Raw genomic sequence first — 14,067 nt, forward strand, 5'->3', positions numbered from 1 at the left:
GAGCAGCTTGAAGGAGCTCCCACTGGCCGTATGCAGGGCGCTCTAAACATCGAAATAAATAATGAGAGCAACAAATTATAACCCAAAGAATAAAATAATAATCCACAAGTGCATACTGTAATAGACAAAGAGATGGAGGAGAAGGGAAAGCTCTTTCTTACAGCAGAATGCCAACTAATAAATAGAGGAGAAATGATGGAGTTAAACTTTTCTCCTCAATGGGCATTAAAACTAGTGGATGAAAGTTTGATGAGGAAGAGGATATTCACAGAGTCTCAAAATATCTCCCTACACATTACTTACTAATAACAAAGGGGAAAATAGTAATTTTTCAGCAGAGAAGCCTGGCAGACACCAACTTACCAAGTAATCAAAGCTAAAATCACCAATATTGGGACAAATTGACATCCTGTGTCTTCTGACAGGACCCACTGAGAGGGCACAGCATCATTTATTTAGCATTCCTGCCCAAAATGCATAATCTAAATGTAATCATGAGGAAAGAGCAGATGAAGCCAAATTAAAGGACATTCTATAAATTAACTGGCCTGTGTTCTTTAAAAATGTTAAGGTCAAGGGGTTGGCCCAGTGGCGTAGCAGTTAAGTTTGCGCGCTCCACTTCGGTGGCCTGGGGTTTGCAGGTTCGGATCCCGGGCATGGACTGACACACCACTTGTCAAGCCATGCTGTGGCGGTGTCTCATATAAAGTAGAGGAAGATGGCCATGGATGTTAGCCCAGGGCCCATCTTCCTCAGCAATAAGAGGAGGATTGGCATCGGATGATAGCTCAGGGCTAATCTTCCTCACAAAAAAAAAAAAAAAATGTTAAGGTCAAGAAAAACAAAGAAAGGCTGAGGAACTAGTCCAAATTAAAGGAGACTAAAGAGCCATGACAAGTAGATGCCATGTGTGATCCTGGACAGGACTCTGGACCTAGAAAAAAAATAGCCAAAAAAGACATTATTGGGACAATTGACAAAATTCCAACATGAACTATGGAGGAGATAATAGTATTGTATCAATGTTAAATTTTCTGATTTTGACAGCCTTATTGTTCTTAGAAAGTACACACCAAAGTATTTAGAGGAAAAAAGTGACAATGGCTCCAACTCATTCTTAAATGGTTCAGGAAAAACATGAGTGTGTGTGTGTAATATATGATAAAGCAAATGGGGCAAAATATAAACAATTAAATCTGGATAACGGAGATATAGGAGTTCCTTACATTTTTGTTGCAACTTTCCTGTAAGTTTGAAACTATAACAAAACAAAAAGTTACAATAAGCACAAGGGATCTTTTTGGACAATGCAAATATTCTAAAATTGGATCATGGTGATGTTTGCACTACTCTATAGATTTAGTCAACACCACTGAATAGTAAAAAAAAATCTTAATAAAAAGTTTTACACACACACAACCTCTGATGGCTCCCCATTTCCCAGTCCCATGGCCTGGTGTCCACCCATTATTGTAATCTCCTCTCTCAGAACTCACAAACACAAATGTCCACCCCATCAGCTGGGTCTGCTCCTCACTCTTTTTATATATTGGATATATACGTGTGTGTGTATATATGTATATATAGTATACTGGATATATATATATTGGATATATCTTGGATATATACTGCTCCTCACTCAAATATATGGCACACACCTACTGAATGCCCTCAGAGTCCCCTGTCCTCGCTTCACCTATCTACTCACCTAAGTCCTGCACAACTTCAAGGCCCAGTCCAAATCCCCCCTCCCCAGTCACCGCAGGGGTCCAACTCTTCCTTCTGATCATTCACTCCCAACTCCTCATCCCTAGCAACAATGGAGCACTTTCTACGTGCCAGACATTATTCTAAGCACTTTACATGGAATATAGTAGTCCCTCTGTATGTGAGGCGGATACACTCCAAGACCCCCAGTGGATGCCTGCAACCGGGGCTAGTCCCAAATCCTCAACACACTATGTTTTTCCTATACATACATGTTTGAGATGCAACAGGAAAACTAGCACGAATTTCTTCTTCCTTCTTCACAATTTCATAGACAGGAGATTCATTCTTACCGTAGATCTTAGTAACCTCAGCAGATGATATTTTTTCTTTCCTTATTAAGTCGAAAACTTTCACCTTTTCACTTAAAGGAAGCACTTTACAGCTTCTCTTTGGCATATCCGAATTGCCAGCATCACTACTCTTGCGATTTGGGGCCGTTATCAAGTAAAATAAGGGTTATTTGAACCCAAGTGCTGTGATACTGTGACAGTCGATCTGACAACAGAGATGGCTACTAAGTGACAGCTAATGAAGGGGCAGATAGCGTTTACAGCGTGGATACGCTGGACAAAGGGGTGATTCACATCCCAGGTGGGACAGAGTGGGATGGCCTGAGACTTCTTCATGCTACTCCGAATGGGGTGCAATTTAAAACTTACAAATTGTTTATTTCTGGAATTTTCTATTTAATATTTTCAGACTGGTTGACTGCCACTGAAACCGAGGCAAGCAAAACTGCAGATAAAGGGGAACTACTGTATTTCACTTGAACTCACAGCCCTAAGAGGTAAGAGCAGATAAGTACTATTGTTGGCCCCATTTTACAGATGAGGAAATCGAGTCACTAGTGAGCCAGCCAAGATCACTCAGGTGGTAGTTGATGGGGCCAGTATTCAAACCGGGCTATTCTTGCACCAAAGCCTGCGCTGGTAGCCATGGCATCTACGTCCCTACAGACAGCCTGACACATTTGTTCTTTTGCAGACAGACCTGTCTCCCCCACCAGGCTGCAAGCTCCCCGAGGACCTTTCTCGACACTCTGCTCACGGCAGGTGCCCAACAGCTGTTTGTCCGCCACAGGCTGGGTTCCAGAGAGCAGAGGAGGGGGGCTCGAGCTCCGTCAAAAAGAGGAGGCAATTCTCCCCACCAAGCACAGCCCAGCTCCCTGGCTACTGCCCAAGGCCCGGCCGTCATCTGCTCTGGGTAATAAGTATTTGTATGGCGATAATTACAGCATTTGGGAAGAAAATCCCATTAAGCAAGAGCCCTGCCGAGCTGCTAATGCCGGCACAGAACTGGAGGCGGCAGCTCCGCCAAGCTCCCGTCTGCTCCCAATAATGCAGGAGCTGCCTGGCCCCGCCGCCCCTCACCCGGCCCCAAAAGAGCACGGCCGCCCCTGCTGGCAGCCTCGGGCAGCCCAGGCCACCACAGCCAGGCCCCTGCCTCAGAGAGGGGGCACCGAGAAGGGTTCCCAGCAGATCCAGAGCACCCGTGGCTGCCGATGAGGGAGGAGAGAGCAGGGCCACACCGGGATCCAGCACTGAGTGGTGCCCAAGTTCCTTTCACCTCCCTGCAATTCTGTCACCTTAATAACCATAATAATACTACCATTTACTGGTCACTTGCTGCGTGCCTGGCCCAGCGCGAAGTGCTTCTCCCAGCATTACGGCATTGAATCATCACGACCACCCTTTGAAGGTGGTCCTGCCAACATCCCCACTTGACAGGCAACAAATGGGGTCTGCAAAGTCACACTTTCCTCCAGAGCACTTATCCCAGTTTGCAATTATGCGTTTATTCTCATACTGTGTCATTCATCTCTGCCTCCCCTGCTGGACTCACACTCAGGGAGAAAGGGGCGGTTTCGGCTTCTGTCTGGCACTACTCATTCTGCGCGATGCAGACATTCAATTGAGAGCTATCTGTTGAATGAGTGAATTAAACCCTGTCGCCGGCCCAAGGTCCTCCCGGCTGCTGAGTGGCAGAGTGGCTCCAGAGCCATGCCATCACGCCGTCCACCCTGCAGAGAGTCCCCACACAGCACCGTCCCTACTCCCTGGCTCCAGCTCCCAGGATGTGGGGCCAGGATGCCCAGGTACCGGGAAGGAGCACCCTTGAGCAGCCAGACCCCAGGAGAGCAGCTTGCAGCATGGCCAACACTCAAACGCTTACTCTCCAGCCCCACTTGAACCCTCAAACCCTTAGCTTGAGCTTCTCGAATAATAAAAATAATAATATCATCTAATTGAATCAGAAAGCATAGTATTTTCACACACATAGCGTGAGTGTATCCTGGCAAAGGCCCCATAAGGTAGTAGATGTCACTATCCCCAGAGGCGCGGGATAGTAGAACACCAGCCATGTGCCAAGCATGCTGCCAGGCCTCTAATGCCCTCACTTACTTAATCCTCACCGTCAACCTGCAAAGCTGTCATCAACCCCTTTTACTGATGGGGACACTGAGTCTCAGAGCAGATGGAGTGACCGCACTGGGGCCCCACCACCAGTCGGTCAGAGCCCAGCAATAAGCCCCGTGCACCTGAGACTGGAGACACAGGCCCACCGGGAGGCAACGCCCCCTGCACAGCACAGGTATCCGCTGGAGGAGACCACAGTGCCTGCTCAGAATGCCCAGGCCGGCAAGGCCCCGCTGGCAGGCATGGCTTCCATCTGGCCCCCTGACCCTTCTCACCACGGCCACCATCTAATCATTATTTGGAGTTCCAAACAGGATCCCAGACAATCAGCCTGGGGGTGCCCTGGGCAGTCTTCCTTGGGCGTGACCACCCAGCCCTGTTGAATGGGGCCTCCAGATGTGGGGCCAAGCCAGGAGAAGGCGCAGGCCCCTCAGGCCTCTGCAGCAGGCAGGGAGCTAGGGCAGTGGACAAACTGGCCAGGAGGCAAGGGGACACAACAAGGAAGGCAAGAGAGTGGCCCCCACGGGCTGACGAGCAGCAAAACGTGCTGTGTGGGCCTGGGGGCAAACGGAAGCCGGTGGGCCTTCCCAGGGCCCTTCCCTGCCTCTCCATCCGCGGGCCTTTCCCCTCACTGCACCCCACACCCTCCAGGGGAAGCTGCGGCAAGCCCAGAATACAAGTGCCCAGGGTAGAGGGGAGAAGCAGTGTCCCCACATACTGCACTATCTTATCACTCTTTCCTGGACACACTAGTCCAAAAGATTTTTTTAATTAAAATAATCCAACTGAAAGTCAAGGTCCTTGAGTGGAAGAAAAGACAATTAATAGTGGCCATGGCTGGGTCTCTCTGAGCCTGGCCCTACAAAGAGACGAAGCTTCCAGAGGGTCTCCATTGCTGTGAATTATTCAGCATCCCTTCCTCACCTGGCCCACCAGCCCCACAGCCCCTCTAGCTGAACCAATTTCCTCAGCAGCTCTGGGGCCTGCATAGCCAATTCCCAGAAGTTCCCGCAGCAAACCAATGACAATGTCTTCCCACTTGAGGGGACGGGCCTGGACCCAGAGTTATGGAATATATGATCATAAAGTTGCCGGGCCTCCCCGGCTGCAGTAGAAACTGCCCAGAGGACAAAGGCGGATGCACAGCTGCAGTCCATAAAAATTTCACAGCCTCAGAAGGAGCCGCCGTTTCAGGCTCTGATGCTGCGACGCCCGTATTGATTAGAGAGAGCATTTGCCACAGTTATTTCGAGTCCGCCCGGGGTTCTCTCCAAGGCCTCTTCTCAGGATGTTCTTTTCGTCTTCAAATGGCTGTTTCGAGGCCTGCTTGTTGAAAGGGCAGGCTCCCCCTGCTCTCTACATCCTTTGCCAATCCAAGAAGTTTTGCACGCAGCAAAGATCAGACGTCCCCCCTGACCCCCCATGATAACTCACCCCTGGAGTCCAACCCTGAAACCCCAAAAGGAAAAATCAGAGAGAGAAGGGCCTTCCTGACCCTTCCTAAGCTTCCCAGCCTCACATGCCATCACAGCCCACTGGACACAGCATGTTTCAGCCTGGGGTAAAGCAAGTCCGGCTGCCCAGGGCAGGCATGCTCACACCTGCAGGCCTTTCGTTGATGTGTTCCCTCTGTCTGGGCTGCCTGCCGTCTCTGCTTGGCAAAATCCAACCCAACCACTGCTGAGTCCCAAAGTGCCCTGATAAAACAGCCCATCCTCTGAGAAGCCGCTTTACCCCAGAAAAGGGCTTCTCACCCCAATATTCCCCCCCACAGCCCCATCAGGCCCCTGCCTGGCCCTCTCCCAAGAGCTTACAGTTAGGGATCCCCTGCCATTCCTCTCAACTGTACATCCCTTGAGGGCAGGGACTTGCTCACTCCCCGCTGGAGCATCAGCACCCAGGGTTAAGTTCCTGGCTCTGTAAACATTTGCAATAATGAGACTCTTCTCCTGCTCCTATCATAATAATGGCTCTCTTTTTTTTTTTTAAACTCTTTATTTATTTATTTATTTTTTTTTCCCCCAAAGCCCCAGTAGATAGTTGTATGTCATAGCTGCACATCCTTCTAGTTGCTGTATGTGGGACGCAGCCTCAGCATGGCCGAAGAAGCCGTGCGTTGGTGCTCGCCCGGGATCCGAACCGGGGCCGCCAGCAGCGGAGTGCGTGCCCTTAACCACTAAGCCATGGGACCAGCCAAATAATGGCTCTCTTTTAGCAAGCATCATAATGTACGAGGCACTTCCTGTCCATTATCTTCAGTCCTCACAAGAACTAGACACCTTATGTATCAGCAGCCCCTGATGGAAAGCAACTAAGGCTCAGAGAAGTTAAGTAACTTGCCCAAGATCACACAGCAAATAACTCACTGAGCTGGGGCTCCAGTCTAGGCAGTCGGAGCCCCAACTCTTTCCTCTCCACTAGGAAATGTCACTCCCACCTCACGGTGATGGCAGAAGAGCTTAAGAGCTCATGAAAGTCAAAACAGACACTGTTCTCAAAACTAAAAGTGGAGAGAGAACAAGGAATGAGATGCCTTCAAGATTCAGATCCACAAGCAAAGGCGAGGGGCTAACATGTCTCAGACCTAGGCTGCTACCAGGGTAGCAGCTGCAGGAGAAATGCCCTGTGGAGGAGGCAAAAGAACAGAGTAGGTCCAGAGGGAACAAGTGTGGAGGGTGACTGCAACCGCAGGGGTTCTCTGGATGGATTTGTGACCCTCAGCCCCTCTCCAGGGCCACACAGGATAATGCACAGGCTGTCCCAAGGAAAGTCGGTGTGGTCTGTCCTGTCCCCACGCCAGCATCTTTCCCCCATCCCACAACACACACGCCCGCTCACACACACACACACACACCACACATCGATTCCCATCTATATTGCATCTAGATTGCAAATTCTCTGAAACCTCCATGGGAATTTTTCAGACTCAGCCAAGAAGAGTCTGGGGCAAATGTGCACTCTCTAATTGCCGACCTTGGTACAGAGTGTGATCCAGGAGACAGCTCTCCCCAGGGTCAGATTTCTGCCTCTGACCAGCTGGGAGCCATGAAAATGTACTCGAAAGTTATCAAAATATGTACACCTTTCCTGACAGCCACTGCAGTCACCTAGGAGTGTGGCAAGGAGGAGGCAGTTTTCAAAGGAGCCAGCAGCCTTCTCCGAAGTCCAGTTCAAAAATCTCCTGAGGCAGTCACCTCTGCAAGCAGCACAAAGGCCCTGCATGGGACCAAAAGTCTACACACACTGCCCATGTATAGGGATTCACAGCCTCGCACTACTGAGGTGACACCACGGATACTAGGAATTCACACAGACACACACGCTGCAGGAGAATCTCGGAGAACAAATTATACAGGTCTGTAAACACACACACACACACACACACACACACACACACACACACCCCACAAAGCTCAGCGGGTCTAGAAAGGGCAGAATTTCCTCAAGAATTTAGAAGTGAGAGAGAACAGGGGAAGAGAAATGATGTTCTTTATGACTTTTCGTGGTCAATGTCTTTAACCTCGTGTCTCCTGCTCCAAGCTCCTGACTCGCAGCATTATTCCCCGTTCCCGGTCCAGATCATGCCTACCCCTCTCCAGATGCTGAATGTAACATACCCCAAGCCCCAAACCCAAATCCCTCAGGTCCCATTGTCTGCCTGGGCTGGGGATGGCTGGATGTGAGGTGGGGGACCAAGGGAAGAATTCTTAATGCTCCGGGGCAAACAATGGGGAGAAACGGGGAGACTAGAAACTTCAACTCCGTCCCATCCTGCTGCCCACCACCAGCCCGCAAGCCCTCAGAGCCCAGATCCACACGCCCCACTCAGAACACAGCCCAAGCCTCGGTTGCCCAAAAGGAGACATGGTGCCTGGCGAACGCGAGGAGCTTCCCTCTGGGGTGCCAGGAAGGCTTTCTGGCACCGATTCACAGGCACCCTGGAGGAATAAAGCGCTGGCGCAGTGGGAAGCACCCGCCGGTGCTGAGCGCGGGTGCAGGTGTGAGAATGGGAGCTGACAGTCCTGCTGAGGGCCCTTTGAATCCCGGGAAAGGGAAACAGTGGGCTCCTGGCTCCTGGCTCGACAAGGACCCTGGCAGGCACTGATTCGTCTATTGGCTGCGGAGCCAGGGCCCCAACGGTCCTGCCCCCACCCCCAGCCCTGAATTGCGTCGGGATGGGAGGGCAACCTCGGGGCTCCCTGCGGGCTGGGGATGGGGGCCATACTCACAGGCGCTCCGTGTTCCGTGGGATGTTCTTGGGGATGGCCTGCAGCCCTGTGCCATGGCAATCCACCGTGGTGCCAGTGCAGGTGCAGAGGGCGGGGCACGCCGTGGCACCCAGGCGCCACGCGGCTGTCCACAGCAGCAGCCAGAGCTCGGGCCGGATGAGCCCCGCCGAGGGCCCCCTCCGGGGCGTCAGCGCCATGGTGCCCTCACCGCGTCCTGCTTGCGTGCCAGACGGCGGCAGCCGCTTACCATCCCCGTCCGGGGCTGCCTCCAGGTGCAGTCCCGGGGCAGAGCCACCCAAGAGACCGCGGGCTTGTGCGCGGCGCCCTTGAGGGCTGGGAGGCACCTTGCTCCTCAAAGCGACGGCGCCTGTGCGCGGACGCAGGGAGGGCGCCTTGGGCGGAGGGCGCTCGGCTCCTCTCCGGTTTCTCGCTGGCTGCGTCTCCCTCCCTCCCTCCAGCTCCCAACTGACTGCCGCGAGGAGGAAAATGGGCAGGCCCCGCGCGCACACGCACCCCGCGCGCACACACACACAGAATCACACACTCACACCCGCACGCTCACTCCCACCCGGCAGTCATCCATCAATCGAAAAGCACACATCCAGGACCAGACTCCTCCCCGCCCTCCCCTACACACACCCCTCCACCCCCGTCCCCGCCTCCCGAAGACCACTCGGCTGCTGCTGTGAGCAGCGTACAGTTTCAAAGGTGGAACCTCCGAGGAGCAGGGGGCTGCGGGCAGGCGGCTACGTGGGGGAGGAGGGAGGCCCGGTCCCGACCCTCGCCGGCTTTACACACACACGCGCGCAGACACACACACACACACAAACGGCAAGGATCACACACACACACGGCTAGGATGCGCACACTTAGATGCACACACCCGGCACCCGCAGCCCCAGCTGCTGGTCCGGAGAGGGGAGGGGATCTTGTTTTGCCGCCTGGACCTCTTCCCCGGGTCACAGACAGGCTCTCTCCGACGGCAGGACCGGCTACCAGGCCCCACCAGACTTGCTTTGTCAATTCTTGGTGCAAGGGAGCTCAGTGCCTCAGGTGGCCGTCTCCAAGCCACCCGCCTTACTTAGCCTGGGACCTGGAGGGCGGAGCCTGGGGCGGGGAGCCAGACTTGAGAGACCTAGGCCAAGGACGTCTCCTTCCCTCCTTCAACACACTCTCGCCAAGACAGCAGCAACCCCACTCCTCAGAGGGGGACACCGAAGCTAGCTGCACCTAGAATAAGAATGGCCAGGATTTGGCCATTTGCACAGCAGGGAGATGTTATTTCTGCCAGTTCACTGCTGCTGGCTTCCCAGGTGGTGGGCAGCAGGATATGGGGGTGGGGGGCGCTACAAATACAGCAACTCTTCCTCTGTTCACACTAGCAACCCTCCATTTCTGACAGGTGACAACAGAAGAAAATGAATATTCAGTCTGTCACCAAAGGACTGCAGAGAGGGCTGCAAAAGGGTGGGCAGCCTGCATGGGAGAGAAGCACCACGGCCATCCATGTCAGCCCCGGGGCCTTACGCTCCTTTGGGCAGGGACTTTTCTCACAGGAAGGCAGATGTCGCCATGAGTGTGAACAGGAAATCAGGGGGAGGGAGAATTATCCTCAACCCAGAAAAGATAACGCCCTCCCCCAAATCAAGGTGCTCTGTAGGACCCAGACATCCTTTGTCCATCAGTGGGGCCCTGATTCCAGGCTGCCTACAGCCAGCAAGAAGAAACAGTTGAGAAGGAACAGTCGAGCAGCTTGAGAAGCACCTCCCCTCAGAGGAGATGACAGCCAGGGTTTCCCCTTGGGAGAAATCAGAAAGAAAGGTGGCTGGTCCACGAGGTGCCGGGGGTGGGCACAGCACGGATCCAGTTTGTCCAAAGAGGGTGGTGTGGTATTGAAAGCCTTATCACCCACCAGGTACCAAAAGGCTCAGAGGTTTTCTTTGTTTTTCTTTTCCATCTTTTTTTTTTTTAATTTTTATTTATTTATTTTTCCCCCAACGCCCCAGTAGATAGTTGTATGTCACAGTTGCACATCCTTCTAGTTGCTGTATGTAGGACGCGGCCTCAGCATGGCCGGAGAAGCGGTGCGTCGGTGCGCGCCGGGGATCCGAACCCGGGACGCCAGCAGCGGAGCACACGCACTTAACCGCTAAGCCACGGGGCCGGCCCTTTCTTTTCCATCTTGATGAGAATTTTGCAGTATCTCTACTGTCATAGCACAGATAGAACTGTGGCCAGTATGTCGCAACGAACTTGGCTGGTGTTATGGGCTTTTGATCGTTCTTTTGAACCATCATACTCGCCACGAGCTCCATCCAGGGCCATGGGTCCTTGAGCATCAATTCAATGATGGTTCAGGGGGAAAGGGCGTTCTCAGGGGTCCCGGTGTGGTGTGATCGTAGAGAACTCGCCCACAAATCAGGCCAGAGGTCGGCGGTCTGCAGGAGCCTGCTCGCCCCTCTCACTCAGATTCCTACTCCTCCTCCACGGGGTGCTCAGCCCCCCTCCCTTGCCTACCCTCCCCAGCTGCCTCAGGCGGAGTTAAATCCTCATTCCTCTGAGCCGGCTGCTTTGTTTACCCGCTCCTAGCTGGAGCTCTGTTTACACATGTGGCTCCTTCCCTGACACTCCCCCTGAGGCAGAGCCCGCCCCCACCCCCATGGCTTCCTCACTTTGGCACTTAACCCAGCACCAGGCGCTTAGTAGGCCTGTCACAGACGGCACTCAGACTGTTGAAGGCGTCTGGTCTCCAAGCTTCTGCTCCAGCGGTGCCTCCCTGGCCCCATGACCTCGGAGGGCTCCTCGGAAGCCAGGACCCATGTGGGGAGAATGGAGTGTTGATTAACTGGGCGACATGCCCTGGGGGCTTCAGAGCGGCAGGGGGAAGGGGTGGGAGGAGGGATGGGAGCAGGCAGGGGGCTGCAAGATCAGCCCTGCCTGTGGCTCCTGAGAGCCAGCCGCTGCCCTAGAAGCTTCCAGACTACCCTGGATAGTGAATCCCAAGCAGGCCTTGAGCCAAATTGTCACCGCCTGGCAAGGCCTAGCCTTTCCTTTAAAAGGGGGAAGAAAGGAGGGCCCCCTCAGACCCAGGACAAAGACTCCCCCCGCCAGCCCATCACGGGAGGCCCTGCCCCAGCAGCTGGGCAGCTCCCCAGCTTGGCTCCCATCCCCAGTTCCTCCACCCCAGAACCTGGCCGGCTCCCCAATTCGGGAAGCAGCTCGCCATGAATGAACCCAGCTCATTAGCGTTCTCAGCACACTGACTCATTAAACAATCGCCTGGCCAGCCGCACACCCCCAGCCCCCACTCTGCTTTTTCACTTTCCTCTCCCATGCCCCCTCCCGCTGTTGGATCTCCCTACTCCCTCCCTGCAGCCGGGCCACCTGCTCCCTCTGCACGGGTGGGGAGGAGGCAGGCCTGTCACACTGCTTCTGCCAGCCATGCTCCGCCAAGCCCCGCTCTGCCCACTGGCTGGAGGGAAACTTGGGCTGGGTCTCCCCATCCCAGTGGTGTGAGCGTCCTCTGAGTCCCCTCAGCCACGCGTGCTCAGGAGTTGAGGGCCCCCTCCTGCCTGTGACTCGAGGAGAGAGTGTCCTCCTTCTGGCTTTCTGCACGGAGTCCTCTCCTCCGCCTCCGCCGGCCCCTTCTGGAGCACAAGAAGGCGGAGAGCCTGCGTGAGGCTCACTGTGGTTTGGATTTCCAAACTGCGAAGGGCAAGAATGAGCCAGAATGCCTGCTGTCTAGGTATTCGTTAAACACCATTTACTGAGTATCTATGTACTGTGTAGGCTGTACTGGGACTCAGCAATTCAACAGGGAATAAGGGCCCTGGCCCGGCAGTGAGCTGACAGACCAGCGAGGGAACAGAAAGAGGAAAGCCCACCCAGCATGATCAGTTTGGTAACAGGGAGAGTGGAATTGCAGAGAAGCCAGAGTGTGGGGCACAGGGTAGGGCTGGAAGGGTCCCTGGAAGAGGAGGCACTTGAGTTGAGTCTTGAAGGATAAATAGATATTGGCTGGGCAGCAAAACAGGAAGAAAGGCTTTCTGGGCCAGGAGAACCGCACGAGGTAAGACACACTGACGGCAGCAGCATCCTCAGAGGCCGAGCTGTGGCAAGTTCAGCAATGCTGGTGCATGGCAGGGGGTTCAGGGGGGCAGTGCTGGCAGAGGTCGGAGAGGTGATGGGGCACATCCCTGTGCTCAAGCACACGCCTCTATATATATATATATGTGCTTGGAACTATCCCTGGAACCGGTGACTGTGGTTGCTTCCAGGGAGGGGACAGGATGGTGGCAGGGGACAGCTTCAGCATATGTTTTTTTCCTGCTGTGTGGATTTGTTTAGCTGTGTAGTATGACCTAACTCTCCATCACCACCAATATCTTTTTTTAATCTCCCGGGGTGCTTTGTGTAAAGGCCAATTCCTAGGACCCATCCCAGACCTTCTTGATGAGGATCTTCCCTGTTAGCATGTTGGTGGGGGGAGGGCAGTGTGATTCTGATGCTGTTGGTTCCAGAGACCATGCTCTCAGAACCAAGGCCTGGTGTGCGGAGTTAATGAGTTTGAACTTGGACCTGAAAACTCTGGGGAGCTATTGAAGGAAGGGGCCTGGCAGGGACAAAGGGTCTGGGGCCTGCCCGCCTCCCTCCTTTCCAGTTTCCACACACTGTTAGCAAGGAAGAGACGGATCAAAGAGAAAAATAGCCCCAGGGGGAGTGAAGGGGAGACTGGAGGGGGAGGGACAGAAGCCGTGTGACACTGGAGCATAGTAGCTTCAAACACAAGATGTCAGAGCTGGACAAGGATTAGGAAATGATCAAAACCCAAACACCACTGTACAACTGGTGGCCCAGAGACGTGAAGCAACTAGCCTAACCTCACATGGAGTGGCGGAGGTGAGCCATGAATGAGGCTGGCTCTTGTTCTGCCACACACTTGGGTAGAACACAGCATGCTACATCCTGGGCCCCCCACCCCCACAGGGACTGAGAGACTGGGAGTCCCTGGGAGGTCGTGCCAGCAGGACTCGGGATATTTTAGCTTTAATCTCTAAACCCCTAGATAGACTCAAATTTGAAGGAGGCTGGACCGCTTGAGGCTCTCAATGACAAAGCTGAAACAGAGACAAGATCCTAGACCTAAGATCAGTGGCTTTTATAGAGGCCACCATATGCATTCAGGACAACTCTGGCAGATGAGAAGCCCTGGGAGCAAGAGAGAAGCAAGGAGGGGAGGGGAAGAAAGAAGAAGAGGAAATGATAGGGAGAGAGCAGGGTGGGAGAGTCTGTGCAGGCAGCAATTTGCTGGTTCATTTATCAAACGTGGATTGCATGCCAACTGTGAGCCAGGCAGTGGGAATAGAAGAGATCTTTGCTTGGGGTTCATTGGGCTTCTTGTTCATAGTTTTCATCAAGTTTGAAAAGTTTTCAACCATTATTTCTTCAAATTTTTTTTATGTTCCCCTCTTTCTTTCCTCTCCTTTGAGGACCCCACTTACACATATCTTAGGCTACTTGAAGTTGCCCCATAGCTCATTGATGCTCTGTTCAGTTTCTTAGTCTTATTTCTCTCTCTGTTTCATCTTCGTGAGTTCCTATGGCTGTGTTTTTGTGTTCATTATCTTTTCTTCTGCAGTGACTAATCTACT

The 14,067-nt window shown here is 53.3% G+C and overlaps 1 protein-coding gene across 2 annotated transcripts in view; it reads right to left on the reverse strand.

The window, feature by feature from the left end:
* The window catches only part of SLIT1 (slit guidance ligand 1), a 177,466-nt gene extending 168,518 nt beyond the window's left edge, over positions 1 to 8,948 (reverse strand). For both annotated transcript variants that reach the window (XM_004427897.3, XM_087432360.1), the window contains exon 1: positions 8,417 to 8,948. In XM_004427897.3, the coding sequence (XP_004427954.2) occupies positions 8,417 to 8,613 (197 nt within the window). In that variant the 5' untranslated portion in view covers positions 8,614 to 8,948. The remainder of the gene's footprint in view (positions 1 to 8,416) is intronic.
* Positions 8,949 to 14,067: the final 5,119 nt, after the last annotated feature.

This window comes from Ceratotherium simum, chromosome 6, assembly GCF_057802395.1.
Source record: "Ceratotherium simum simum isolate JZ-2026a chromosome 6, ASM5780239v1, whole genome shotgun sequence".
Lineage (NCBI taxonomy): Eukaryota > Metazoa > Chordata > Mammalia > Perissodactyla > Rhinocerotidae > Ceratotherium > Ceratotherium simum.